Source organism: Plectropomus leopardus, chromosome 2, assembly GCF_008729295.1.
Source record: "Plectropomus leopardus isolate mb chromosome 2, YSFRI_Pleo_2.0, whole genome shotgun sequence".
In the NCBI taxonomy this organism is placed as follows: Eukaryota; Metazoa; Chordata; class Actinopteri; order Perciformes; family Serranidae; genus Plectropomus; species Plectropomus leopardus.
Genome location: NC_056464.1, coordinates 36,611,487 through 36,626,866, shown reverse-complemented (window position 1 = coordinate 36,626,866; position 15,380 = coordinate 36,611,487). Strand labels below are relative to the sequence as shown.

General features: G+C 40.3%; 1 protein-coding gene across 1 annotated transcript in view; it reads left to right on the top strand.

Moving 5' to 3' along the window:
* Positions 1 to 3,066: 3,066 nt before the first annotated feature.
* Positions 3,067 to 15,380, top strand: part of grip2b (glutamate receptor interacting protein 2b) — a gene marked incomplete at its 3' end in the record, with an annotated part of 209,196 nt that continues 196,882 nt past the window's right edge. The window contains exon 1 of the mRNA XM_042495597.1: positions 3,067 to 3,223. Coding sequence (XP_042351531.1) covers positions 3,067 to 3,223 — 157 coding nt within the window. The remainder of the gene's footprint in view (positions 3,224 to 15,380) is intronic.

Sequence of the window (15,380 nt, the reverse complement as noted above, 5' to 3'; positions counted from 1 at the left end):
GAGAAGAGAAAGAAGGTTCTTTATCAGGATAGTCTGTAGATATTTGGTAGTTTCTTATGGAGTAGGCCTTTTGGGATATTTATCTTTGTGTTGCTTCCAGCTTTGTGTGTGTGTGTGTGTGTGTGTGTGTGTTTCCTTCTTTTTCCACACGCTTTATGCATTCGAGACAACTGTGGCTTGTAATCCCATGTGGGTTTGGTTCACAGAAATGGTATGACACAAAAATATTTTTTTTTTAAATGACAGAATAAAGTAGATTTGGTTTTGTATTAAGGGGTTGTAAGGAAAAAAAAATCTAAGAACCAGTGTCTCAGCCAACCGGTCAGATTCACAGCATCAACATAACTTGCTCCCACGCTCTCCATTTACAAACACAAATATCCCCACCTCCTTCAACTAGTCTTTTTGATTTGCAATAAAAAGCTTACAATTTATTGACACTCATATGAAAGTTATTGTCTCCTCTCACCGCATATCAACATGAAATTTTAATCCAGACAAAAACTGACAGATGTTAACATCCTCTAAAGTGCCCCTCTTTCAGGAGCGGCTGCTTCAACACACTCAGAAACCTCAATAATCTTCATGGGGTGACTTTTAATTTCCTGCCTGCAATCAATTTTGTCAGGTGTCACACTTTTCAAAGAGCGAAAACTTCACTGCAGGATCGCACCGTCGTCTGTATGGATCGTCTCGGGTCAGTGATTAAAAAGCATGTCCGAAACCCCCCGGGTGAGTTTTCATTATAGCTACCTGGGATTCACACCCTTACTCTGCAGTGTGTGTGTGTGTGTGTGAGTGTGAGTGTGTGAGAGTGAGCATGTACAAAATGCTGAGTGTGTATAATGGAGGGTGTACTTTTGTGTGTGAGTGTGTGTCATCTTGTGTGTGAGTGAGCGCTAAGCAGAAGTGTCCACAGTGTGTGTTGTCCTGCCTACCTGCTTAAACATTTTGTGTGTATATATGCGTATGTGTGTGTGTGTGTGTGTGTGTCTGTGTGTGTGACCTGTCCTCCAGAGGAGATGATGAGCTTATTATGGAGAGACACGGAACAGAGATTAAAGCGCAGATGAGAACAGGCGGAGGGATGGAGGGATGGAGGGATGGAGGAGGGAGAAATGGGAAAATGATGGAGAGACAGAAGGAGGATGTTGAAAGAGAAACAAAGAGGGTCAGACGAGATGGAGGGGTGAAGAGAGATGGATTGTGTCAGGGTCAAGAGAAGAGGTGGTGTGGGAGGAGTAGAGTATTTTCACAGCACAACATCAGTCTGGAAGTTGGCCATTTTTAACTCAATGAACAAAAACTTTGCAACCAAACCAAACTTTTAATTGTATCTTGATTTTTTGTTGCTCAAAATGATCAATTATTAACGTGTCTATAGGCGGTGCCTGAGCTGGTACTTATTTGAAAAAAGAAATAAAAGGACAAATCAGACACCAGAATTGGACTGAATACCAATGTAAAGGAACTTTTGGGTTCCAGCACCCATGCCTTCTTATGTGTGGCTCGGTTGAGAAACAGTGGCTCTCACGCATACAGTGACAAATACATGTCACCCCTGGAGTTTAAGCCCATGTTGTGTATTAAGATGTTTCAGCTTAATGCTGGTGTTTCCACCCTTACTTGAAATGATCATTTTACAGACCTAACAGGTGGCACTGTTGTCGTCTCTCTTTGTGAAATGAAGCAACACTTTGGACCGTTTCTTCCTCCGCACCATGAGCCATTGTTGCAAGTTTCCAGCAGCTCAGACGCATGACTTTGATGGCATTTTTCTGCAATGTGCAACTGTCATCAGTAAAAGTAATTAATAATCTCAGATGCATAAGATTCCATAGGATGGGACAATTTATAACCAGCTCTGAATCAGATCTTCACCCCCTATTGATCTTAGTTTTTTATCTTGTGTCTTTTCCTGCTGACTCAGTTCTTCTGTACAAGTTTTAGCAGCTTCGACATGTTTTCCTGAACTTTCCATGGTTTAGACATCCTAAACACTGCTGAAATTGAACAACCAGTTTGTAATCTATTCTAATCCAATCCACTTTACATCCCACTTGTTTCATAATGGTCAGGTCACTGTCTAAACTGTGACGTAGGTGCAGACACTCCATACAGGAGAGAGGGAAGAAGGAAGAAGGAAATCATGATATAAAGTAGGAGGGTGGAAGACAGAGAATGAGTAAAGAAGTCAGCTGTGGCTGCTGTTTTGGAAGGAGACATACTGTGTGTGTGTGTGTGTGTGTGTGTGTGTGTGTGTGTGTGTGTGTGCGCACACGTGCGTGTGTGTGCAGGCGTGCTAACTGACAATGAAAAAGTGCACGGGAGAGATAGAGATAATAGAGCATAGAACTGCAGAGAGACAAAAAATAGCACCACGCTGAGTCTTTTTTTTTTTTTTTGAAATTTTGCTTCATTTTTCCTCCCCTCTTTTTCTCTGGAAGTACCAGCTGAGAGTTTTGAAGGTTTGATGTGGGAGGTGGCAAGGTGGGGGTGCACAGAGAGACAGAGAGGGAGGGAGGGAGGGAGGGAAAAAGGAGGGGAGAAGTAAATGTGCTGCCTCTCCCTTTCTCCCTCTCCTCTCTTTTCCCTCAGTGTCTCACTTCTCACGTCGCTTCGTTCGTTGGATTTTTCCGTGAGCTGGAGAAGAGGGAGGGAAGAAAAGGAAAAAGAAGGGAAAAAGAAAGAATAAAATGAGGAGACTGGATGAGGTGTTGGTGGGACTGAGCAATTAAGTGCTGCATTGTGAGGAGAGAGGAAGAAATTGGAGGTGAAGAAGACCGAGGAGAGGAAGAAGAGAGAAGGGGGAGGAGGAAGAGGAGGGATTTTTGGGAAAGCGAGACTGTGCTGGGAAGACAAGAGAGGAGAGGGAGACGAGAAACAAGTGAGTGCAGAGTGGCGAAAGTTACCAGGATTCCCAAAAAGACAAGAAAAGGAAGTGGGAGACGAAGAGAAAGTGAGAAAGACGAAAAAAAGGGAAATAAGTGAGACAAGAAAAAGGAGCAAAAAAGAGGCAAATCTTCAGCTGACACTTGAACCTCGGTCAGCCATCCGTCATCCAGGATGGACAAAGTGGAGCGAGTGATGAAGATGGTGAAGAGGATGTCGCCGAGGAAGAAGAGGAGAGAAGGAGGAGGAGGGAGAGGTGTAGGACCTGGAGAGCTGGAGAGCCCGGACACCCTGTGTGACGAACTGTGCCGCTTCAGCCTCTGCATCGGTGGTGAGAGGGCGCACCGCCACGTGCGTGTGTGTGTGTGTGAGAGAGAGAGAGAGAGACAGAAGTTGGCTGTTTGTTCCTTACTGATATTATTGCAGTGGATGTGTGTGTTCTTCTGACTGTATATCAGTTATTTACGTTTATTGATATTTGACAAGAAGGTGTGTGTGTGTGTGTTTCATAAAGTATATTTATGTGCTTCTGTCGCTCTTTGGGCTGGTTTGGTTGAATCGGACTTAATAATCCTGCAACACTGTTTAGTTGGCTCTGCAGACAGCAATGTGTGTGTGTGTGTGTGTGTGTGTCCTCCAGAATAGGGGGCGTGTTTATTTGTGAGCACAAAAACAAAGAAAATGCACTTTTGAGCAGCCTGTTGTCATTCCGAAGTCGTCAAACACCGCCGCTCCGACAGTGCTTTTGGCTTAAGATCCAGACGCCAAAAGCCTTGAGAACGTGGCCGCACGGAACCTGAAAAAACCACGATGCACAGCTGGATGACATCAGGTCACCACTGCTGGTAACGGCATAATATAGGGAGCAAGCATGTCCCTATCGGACAGACAGGAGGGGCGGTGGATGTGTCCAACAAACCGCAGACGTTCATTTGGGAGTCTGGTGCTTCCTGTCTGAATGTGATACCGTGCACCCTTTTGCCTAATCCTAACCATCCATGCCGGCATGTGCTTTTGTTGACGTTCTTAGTTGCCATGTGCTTTTGTTGCCTAAACCTAACCATGTGCAGGGCCATCCCATCATGTGCTTGTGATGACATCACAGTTGCGGCATCCCATACTTTTCTGTTTGTTATATGTCTGTCTCATAACTCGGCTGATTTGCACAGGAATGATGCACTCATGATGCGCTTCATCCTCTGAGTCTTTTTACTGTTGAGTTTTCTAGCGTTGACCCTTTTTATTTGTTTGTTTTTATCTGTCGTTTTAAACTTCTTTTTATTGTCTTGTTGTATTATTTGTTTTACTGTGAGCTGCTTGGCCCTTCACTTTATTTAGGGATCCAACATCAACAGCAGACGCAGAAAAATAACTAGAGTGTAATATGTTAATGAAGTCCACTGCAAAGCAGCAATGTGTGACCACTTCAGACGAGAGTGTGTTGCTGTTTGAAGTATGTGTTCGATATAACTGCCTTTATATTCCTTATTGGTGCTGGTTTTATCAGACGGTCATTTGGTCGATGATCCATGCATTTTGCAGCTGACCCCCTAAAGTCAGAGTGACTTTCCAGAAAAAAAAGACAGTGCTGGTAGATGACCAAGCCATGACCAGCCTGATGTATCTCACTGCAGGAAAGATAGTGTTTACATTAAAATATGCACAACCAAATGCAACTCCTCTGCATCAGCAGTGACTTTATAGGGGAAAAAGCCTGATCCTGGCCAGATTCACCGTCACCATTTCTCATTGATGTACTCCACTATCCACCCAGATGAACTAAGATGTGCTCATATTGAATTTCACTTCCAAATTATAAGTAATTTTCCTAAAATCAGGGCTCTGTTTGTGATTCCTGCCTTGTTGGATTTTAATCTTGTGATGCACAACTTCTCTATGTGATGAAACCTTTTATTATCACGTCTCATGCCAAAAGTGGTCGTGGTTAAAGGGATAGTTCACCCAAAAATGAAAATTCAGTCATTATCTACTCACCCTCACTGAAAAGTGGGGTTAAGTTTTATAGTCCACAAAACACTGCCAGAAGTGAATGAATGACCAGGATTCAAATGTAAAAATACATAAATAGTAAAACCACAAAATGTCTCCATTCTGCTTTTCCAAAGTAATCCAAAGCCCTGACATGCCAAATAGTTTTGAAAAACGTCACAGCCGCCATATTTTAGCCTTATTGTAGCCTGTAGGGTGTAGCTCTTAGTGTGGGAGCCGCATGTACGTATGTGCGCTCACAGAGTTGCAGAAGCCTCCTCCACACACAGAAAGAGATGTGTGGACTTTTCAGCAAGCAAAAACTCCCTTTGACGCAAAAGAACTTGGCATTTTGGGGCTTTAGGACACTTCAGAAGTGCAGTATGGAGACATTTTGTGGTTATATTTTATTTTTTTTAAACGTTTGAATCCCGGTCACCATTTGCTTCAGTTGTTTGGGAGATGAGTTCAGCTCTTGTTCCCATAAACCTCCGGCAGTGTTTTGTGAACTATAAAACTTAGGCTGACTTTCCATCAGCATTAGGGTGAGTATATAATGACTGAATTTTCATTATTTTGTGATTTGTCCCTTTAAGAAATATTTCTCTTCTGGTTGGACACTTTTTGTAGTGTGTCTGTGACCTCTGCACCACATATTGCACTTTACGCTTGTTTCTTCAGCGGTAATGTTGGCTTGAAATGTAACTGCTAATGCAGAAGTCTTACGTATGTAATTCATAGGAGGCTGGAGGGAACTGGCACTGCCGAGATGTCAAACACATTCGCTCCTGCAGGGACTGAAAAGTTTGGCTCTCAGTTTTCCCTGTGACACTGTTTTGTTGTCTGTTTGCCAGTGTTTGCTGCATTGCTGTTCAGTTGGCTTAATTAGTTAGCGCTAGCATTTAATTAGCTCTGAGCTGGTTAGTGTTGCTGCCACAGTTTGTTAGGTACCTCATGTTCTTCAAAGACTTTGGAAAGTGTTTCACAGCGAGTTCAGATATTTTTTGTGAGGTTTATTTTTTAACTTGCTTTGATCGTACACAAACAGCTCAGCGAAGAGAGCGAGAGGGCGAGTGTGATAGAGATCGTAAAGAGAAAGGGCGTATACAGCAGCCAGTGTACATGTGCGAGAGAGGGAAGTGTGCCTGCTTCCCCCTCCCCCTCCCATATATGCTTTCATCAAACAATCTTTCTAATCACTCAGCAGAAACTGCGGCAGCCGGGCTTCAAACGGCATCAAACAACCATCAGAGAACCAAACATTTACTGCAGGCGGGGAAAGGTCACTTTGAAAACAAAGGGAACATGAGTATATCAAGGCGAACATCCACATATCCTCCTCTGCTGCTGCACAAAAGGTGTTTTTTATTCTCACGTGAACAAATGCCACTTGCTGGATGCTTTTATCTGACGCGTCTTACAGCAACAGGACATCAAACATGTTTACCTTGTTTTAAAGCTGGGGTAGGTAGGAATCTGGAAAAGCAGAAAAAACAAAAAAAACACAATCTTATCTCTCTCTGTCCTGAGACTCTAACACCAGACGACCATGGGCACATGCAGGCTAGGCTTGGGTGGTGATTTTAGGACATTTCAAGGACTATAGAATGTCTGTAGGAATTAGGACATTTCTATGATCGTATTTTATAGCAATTTAGGACGATTCTAGGATTTTAGTAGAGTTCAAGGATTTTAACGCATTTCGAGGATTTTATGACATTTCTAGGATTATAGGATAGGATTTAAGAACATTTTATGATTTTAGCACATGTCTAGGGTTTTAGGCTATTTCTAGGATTTTAGGACATTTCTGGGATTTCGGAACATTTATAGGGTTTTAGCACATATCATGAGTTTTAGGACATTTCAAGGACTGTAGGAGGTGTCAAGGATTTTGGGGCATTTCAAGCTTTTAGGACGTTTCTTTGATATAAGGACATCGCTGGGATTTTAGGCTGGTACTAGGATTCTAGGACGTTTGTAGGAGTTTTGGGTTTTCTATTTTTTTTGGACATTTCTCAGTTTTTAGGATTTTTTGTAAACAAGCTCTGTTTTGTTGCAGTTTAATGCACTCTGGCACCACGTTTATACTAAAAGTACAAAAACATTTCCCTGTGCGAATCGCTTCATTTTTATCCTGAATTAGAAGATGATAGGCTGGCACTCTATGGGGGGCTAGATTTTGCCGATGGGCCATAAGGTGAGTATCACTGCTCCACCTGTATCTAGTATCTCATCCTTAATGCTGGATATAATATTGGCGATTATAGCTGCAGCCTGGGGAAGAGAAGAGAAGAAAATCAGGTCAACCTGTTTTAATAAGCAGCAAGCTACTTTTTACTGTCTTCCTAAAATCGACTTCTAACTGCTTCAGTTGGACCAGTCTTAACCAGCAATTTAAAGTCCCTCATTCCCACCGGTCTTCTGTGAAATGTATTCAGTTTTCTTCAGTCCTCATTCCACTTGTGTAGTCTTTATTCCAAAACAATGTGCAGCTGTTAACCTCCGATGTAAGGCTGGGAGAATGTAGAGCTGCGAAACAGGAGTCAGAGCCACAGCAGCGAGGCCGCGATGACGTGAAAAACGAGCGCTCCTCTTCCATTGCTCCTCTCGCAGAGAATTTCATGGGTCACCAAGTTGGCCATGAAAGTTATTCTCTGCTCAGACATGATTGAAGTGTTTTATCTCCCTCATTTCCTGGCTTATAGTGCCACTGAAGTGCCTGCCCTCCTATGGGAGCACAGATTGTGCCTTAACTACACACCACAGTCACCAATCTAAGACCACCGTGTAGAGGTGAGAAAGCTCCCTCATTAGCTGGCACAATACATCAGACAATCTGCAGTGTAAAAATATCGGCCAACCTTTCTGAGTGCTATTAATCAAATATTCACACTTTTCATAGCACAATTCAGTGTTCCTTGTTAACTGCAGGTCTTATGGCGCTATTACCAACTAAGTGCAATAACTGACGGATATGATTGGCACAACCTACTGTAATCTGTGAGGAGAGTAGCATGGGGCACTTTTTTCTATTGTCTGTGTAAGTGTTGAATGTGCGTTAGGCAAAGAATTACTGCCAAGAGTGAAATACGGGAAGAATTGCGAGTTGCCTGAAAATATGAACCAGCCCAGGCTGCACAATTGAAAATGTCTCAATTTCTCCTGCCAAAATGGCTCTGTGACACAAATGAACGGCAATAAAACTACCTACTAACATCATGTGCTAAATTTGAGCGAGCATTGTGGATGTGCCCTGCAGTAAAAATTGAAATGCACCCAAGGCATATTGCTTGAAAGCCAGGGAGAGACGCAGGTAGAAAGGGAGCTGAACATGCAATCGGAGGCAAATAACCACAATAAGTCAGTCTGTATGCTGACATGTGCACGAAAAACACTGTGATCCGTGCAGGAGCATGACTTAACTACCTGCAAATGTTACAGTCCCTTCACCATCATTTTAAATTTGAGGAAAACTTTTAATGTGTTTCTGAAGTTAAAGTTAGATGGAGTTGATCTGCAGAAGCAGTCTAAATTAGAATTTCATGGTGTGATGATGGACTATGAGCTTTCTTAATGATAATTTAGATTTCGATATACCAAATCACATTGTCATGGTGATTTGGTATATAGTAGTCCAAAGGTATTGACTTATTTAACAAAACATAAAAAGTGTGGATTATTTCAAATCATCATCATCATCACTTATTTTGGCAGTTATTGTGTTTGGAGATAAGGGGCAACATATTTTCTGCTAAACTGCTTAAGACTGCCTTTTTTCATATTCACAACTGCATTCTTTTTTTATCAACAAATTGAAGGAACTGACAAGGTAACACTTCAATAATATTGTGTATTATATTATTTAGGATCACAGATAAATTGATTGGTGCATCATAGAGAGAGAAGCAAAAAAGAATATAAACAAAGTGGATTTACTTGAAAAAAAAAAACCAAAATTTCAAAAATGGATGCTTTAGTATTTGTAGTGCCAATATTTATTTATTTATTTACTTACTGGTATTATGTATTTAATTTTATTGAATTTTATTTTAATTAAAGGGACCATGTACAGTTTAAAACATAAATGTTACCACCTGATGCACCGTACCGGATCATAGCTTAGAGTTACTTTGTATCTGCAGTCCCTCGGCAGGTCAGAACGAAGACTCAGCACAGTGACATGTTAATATAAAGGGAAAAAAAGGAAAGAAACACAAGACACTGGACACAAAAGCACACGATATAAAGAGATACAAAGACGAAGACACAAGACAGACAATACACCGTAAAAGTACACAAATAAAGCACATCACTTACAAAGCATAGAGTAAAAAACTACACACATGAGGTGAGAAAAAAATGGAAAGAGCTTTAATTTCAAAACTGAGTATATATGTACATCAAAGTAGATTTTTTTCAGTATTTTTATTGAGTTAATGAACAAACCTAATGAAATGAAACAGTGCTTCTTTTTACCAGCCGTACATTTTACCGCAGTTATAACTTGATTGTGATATTTTAGAAGGATCAGGTGTGTGTTTGTGAGTGACTGCGGGTGTCAGCCATCCCCGAAGCTACTGATACTGTCAAACCCTGCCAGGTTCGGTCTGTGCATGTGTGTTCTGGAGCCTAAATATACCCCAAAGCTGCTGAGCCTCTGCATTATTTCCATGAGAGCCAATTTTCATCTCAAATCTGCATCTTATAATTACGCCTCACGCATTGAAATGATCAGGCCCACAGTGAAACTCCAGCTGAACTACTGCAGCAGCTGACAGATAATGCAAACAAGATGCGCGATGGAGGTGGGAAATTACCATCAGCCCGAAGCAAAACACTGCTCCAACAGTCAAAGCTTCACCTTCACTGGAGCCGGAGATAAACAAACAGTACATGTCAGAGTTCAGGCATGTTACAGAAAGGCATCGAACTGGCACCCTGTGACCTTTTCACTTAACCTCTAAGATATCCTGCAGCATATTAAAAACTACAGACAGTGTGAACAGGAACAGACAGACGTTCCCAGCGCCCAAAGTTGCTTTTTCCTGCAATCCACAAAGTTCCACAAGCAGATACTTTTTTCCCTCGAGTCAACATTGATCAAATATCACCAAGTGACAGTTTGACTTTTGACCTATCGCTGAGTCTTGTCTTCTTAGCTCATTCGGACAAACAGTCGGCCGTCAGTGTCAAAGACATATCCAAAGATGCTGTACAGAAATTTTGGGGACAGAAGCTCCTTATTTCTTCACCGTGTCTTCACTATGCCGTGGTGTTAGCATTAGCCAGCCTTTGCTTTTTTTGTAACGCTACAGCGAAGTTAATGTCAATGGTTTTCAGTTGGGTGGGCTTTAAATACAAACTTTTTCTACAGTTAACGCTGATTTCCAGCTGTCAATTAACAAAAATACTAAGACTAAGTTGAACAGATGACATGATGAGCTAATGTTACAAAGCTGAAGTTGGCCAGATTGAACAGATTGATGAAAGTACGATATTTGCACAAAACATCACGTGATATCATAGAGTGCATTGAGTAATTTTACGTGTATCACTATTGTTATATGATATGCTACCGTTACCATTATTGCTGTGCTTCTCTCCCCCTCTCTCTTTCTCTCTCTCTCTTTCTCTTTCCTTTTTGTCATCACTGTAATTTAATTTTTATTTACCACATTTATTGCACATCTGTGCGTCCTGGAAGAGGGATCCCTCCTCAGTCGCTCTTCCTGAGGTTTCTACCTTTTTTTCCCTCCGTCACAAGGTTTTTTGGGGGAGTTTTTCCTTTGCCGATGTGAGGGTCTAAGGGCAGAGGGATGTCATACGCTGTAAAGCAAACTGTGTTTTGTGATAATGGGCTTTATAAAAAAAGGTAAAATTGAAATTGGTTGACAAAGAAAACTAAACAAGCGATGACAGTTGTGCTGTGCACCACATCGCACTTATTTTGGGGCCCCTGATGTGCAAACACTGTTCTTAGTGTTAACCCTCACAATGCTTTTTTTTTTAATTCAAGCAAATTGTCCGTGTCATTTCACTCAAATAAACTTAAAACGAAGAGATGGCAAGAAAGAAAATTACTGTAAACCAAGAAACTATTTCCTAGTTTGGAGGATTCATTTAAATGCACAGTATGTTTACAACAGCATCTCAGATAATTTAGCTTAATTAGCAGAAAGTTGGAAACAAACACAATGCTGGATTGGTAACACATGATTTGATATGACTTCTTGTACAAATTGTTTTATCTGATCTCTCAACATCAAGAAAACCCCTACTGTTAATAAACATCTGCTCTCATTATTTTGCGCATTCATTTATTACACCACATAGATCACAAAAACAAATTCATCCAGTTGTCAGAGACTCCACACTGCAGTGTAGTTTTATTCTCTTCACTGACAAGTAACATCTTTTCTTTTGAAGGACGTGTGGCGAAGTAGCGTTTGATTGCAGCACTCTAATACAGTACTTAGCAGAGATACTGCCTTACAACTGATATTGGAAAAAAAAAGTTCTGCCCAAAAACTGAGGCAGTCGTTAACCCTCGAAAACCTGGATTGACATCTGTTTTCTTGTGCTGTATTCTGAGGCATTTTACGTCCATTTAAACCTTTGAAACTTGAGCAAATTGGTTGGATTTTTTCAGAAAAACATGACTTGAAAGGCAACGAGCAACTTGACAAGAGTTCACACACAAATTGCAAGAAATAAGGAAAAGCTGGCAAGTAAATGACATGAAAATTCGTTTTGAAAAAGAGAGAGAGGTAGAAATTATTAGATAAATTAAATAAAATTGGGGAAAATGTACAGGAAACTAAAATGATTTTAAGAACAATAAAAAATAAATAAAAACCATATTATCTTTCATTTCTTTTCTTTTGTGTTTTTGCTGACTTTCAGTTAACTTTCTTGTAACTCTTGTAACTTCCTCCTGTGTTTTTTTAAAGAAATCAAGTGAATTTCCTCTGGTTTCGAAGGGTTAAACTCTTCTTGTCAGTGCTCCTCAGTACTGATTAACCAACAAGAATTGTGGCTAATGCTAGGTCAGGAGGGTTTTAGAGAAACCTGACTTCAGTGCATTTAAAATGAACCCACCTTATTAGCGCTGAGGTTAAATGTTTCCTCTCATGGCTTACACAAATCATCAAACTATTATTTCTTCCAAAATAATCTGTTTGTGGCGGTAAAAAGGTGTCTCACTGTTTTTGTGTTTGGATAATGTTTTTGCATTTAAAAGTGTTTCTTTGAAAAAAAAAAATCTGAAGGCTAGACTTGTACAAACACCTCTCAAAAACAGCAGAAGCCACCAAACAACAACAATGGGAAATTATTATTAGCCACAAGACAAACGCCTGCGAAGGTTTGGTTTTGGCTGGTGTGTTTATCGTTACTAACAGCCACATTGGCAGCAAACAACGTCCATTTGGGAGTCCATTCTCACTCCAACCATTCAACATTTGTTAGAAAATAATGAACCTGGCAGGTGAGTTTGGTGATGAATTTGCTCTTACTGCTACCGTGGACAAAAGAAATTAGTTCCCTGGCTTGTTGACAACAAACTGAAGTGGGTGAAAGACCAGTTAACTGGAGAAATGTGTGGATGCACACCAAAAGCACAGCAGATGGAGAGAAGCCTGTTGAAAGCTGCACACAAAAGCTGAAGAGGCTGAACAACATCCACAACAAGCTAAATGTCTGCATCCGCATCAAAAGCACAGCGGAGGAGCGATAATTAAATATGCCTTTAAAAAAACATAATAGAGAGGGGAAGGCATCAAACAGGGCAGGTAATGAAATGTGACATTAGAAACCTGCTGCAATTGGGTAAATAAATAACATCATGCTGATGGCCGCCACAGCACGCTGCCTGAGGTCAACACAAACAGCAATACCTACTTGTCCGTGCAGGACTCTGACCCACAGAATATGTATCAGATCAAAATATTTACTTAAACTTCTTGGACCCTAGTAAAACCATCTAAAGCGCATGGTGCAAGTGTATTTAGTGTATGTCCAACTTCAGTTTTGCTAGTTAAATGGCGTATATTTGTTGTATTTAGTCCTTTAATTAAGTTTTTTAAAGGAGCTATTTGCAAATTCCAGCCAGTAGTTACACTTGTCATTAGTAACACTAAAGATATGTTTTGGTAAATAGCCAATGTTAGACAGCAGAAAGGATACAGAGAGAGAGTATAGAAAATCCACTGCAGAGCAGTAATATGTGAAGACTCGGGATGAGAAAGTGTTGAAAATACAGACGCTCCTCTTTCTGTTAAACTCATTGTAGCACCACACACTAATACTGTCAAATACAGTTTGGTGTACCCCGGTTTAATGTCGGGGTGAAGGAATGTAAAAATAGATACCACCCAAGCCTAATAGACAGTCAAGTGCATGTTATGCCATTCTGATGTTAGTTAATCCACAGTTTGTCTAAAATCTATTCAAACTGCTTGCTTTTACTGCTACAGTCTTTTTGTCTGCTATGATCTGTAACGAATGGCAGCTGAATTTTTATTGTTTTGTTTTTAGAGAGCATAGCCATATTGAAGGCAATTGGAAAACTTTGGAAGTCAGGTAAAAGTTTTGTTTCATTCTCTGCCCCCGCATGCTCTTGAATAGCAGGGTTTTAATTTCAGAGGCACTTTCCATTCACCGTAGGAAGAAAGACTGATACCTGATGGTGATTGCTCAATTTTTAGAAACCCACAGCTGAGAGGAATAAAAAAGCTTCATATTTCTTCCTTTCAATGAGAATCAGCTCTGTGACACTGAATCCACTCAGTCAGTATTCAGACGAGGACTTTTTCATAATGCATGAGTGTCTTTTTACTGCATGAATGCATAAGTGCAAATAATACATGATACACATAAAAACCAGCATGTGGTGCAGTTGACGCCTGAACATAAAAGGAAGGAAGTCGTAAGAGAAAGTGGAAAAAAATACAGTGATGTAGTGTTTCAAAACAGGAGGAAACTTCTGGAATAACGTCCTCAGGGGAGATTGTTTCATACATTTATCCTCCATCTAACACTGGTGCTTGAACAGACATGAATCTGTGCATAGACATCAGTATTTTCACCAGGAATGATGTACAGCAGTGATACTCAGCTTAAGGCCCGTGGTGTTTTTGGACTTTTAGTAAACAAAAGGTGCCAGAGTGCACCAAACAGCATCTAATTACCCAAAATCTGAGAACATCCTGAAATCATAAGAATGCCCTAAAATCCAGGAAATGTCCTAAAATGCTAAAAAAAAAATTCATCAGCCCTAGAAATGTCTGGAATTCCTAGAAATTATCTTAGCAATGTCCTAAAATCCTAAAAGCATGTTTTGGGCTGCTGCGACTGGCCCCGAGCCTGTTGTCATTTTTGGCCTCAAGCAAAGCAAATTTAGTTTGATGTACAGCACAAACCTAATGTGACTTGTTAGCTGCCAGTTTTGCAATATGAAGTTTAAATTGGTCAATTTCAAACATATTAATTTAATTCAAGATATTTTGTCTTAGTTGTGCAGCATCACCTCTGCAGTTTACTGCAGAACTATGAAAATCTTCTACTTATCTGCCACTACTGTACTTTCTACAAAACTGTACTCGACAGGAGACATGCAGAACTGTGTCCAGAACGCTGCATATTTAATCTTAAAACATATTTTAGCGTATTTACTCTTAGGCACTATTTTTTGCAGCTGGAGTGACCCAGTTTTGCCTCGGGGATCAACAAAGCTCATCATATCTTCTTACTTATCTTATTGGCTACATCTGTAACAAGACTGATAGTGGAGTTATCATGTTCATCTTTTCAGAGAGAAAATAGCACAGTTGATAGAGCATAATCAGAGGGCTTACAGTGTGTAATGACAGCGGTTAGAAAGACACACTTGATTACTACTGATAGTAATTTAGCTTTCAATTGCATCATTTTATTTGATGTGGCCAATACCCTCCGGATGGTCATCACATAAAAACCCTTAAAATGATAACATTACTCATCAGATAAACTATTAACTCATAAACTGTATTAATTTTGTTAGATCCTGGTAAAGATACTCAGTCTACAGAGTACATGTTCATATTAGAAACTTATGCAAGTCTTTTGGAACCTCTATTTCAAAGATAATTTGATGTACTGTTAGGTTTAGACAAAGAAACCATTTGGTCATGGCTGAGAAAAGATCGACTTTTGGCTTTAAATACCTGTTTTTGATGGCACACCAAAGCTGAAAATGCAACAATGTCTTTCTTGAAAAAAACTGCTTATCATGGTAAAAACCTGGTAGAAAACACAGCAACGTCTTGGTAAAAGTAAACTGTTTTTTGTGGCAGTATCCTAACGGGAAACACAGTTATGTCTCAGCTAAAAAGAGGGTAGTTATACGCACATCATGTAAATGCAAGGCTATCAAAAAGCAGCATACATGAGGAAAAAGGTAATGCTGCACAATTACTCCATGCCAAACAAGTTTATTCAAGATGCTTGGATTTTCTTTA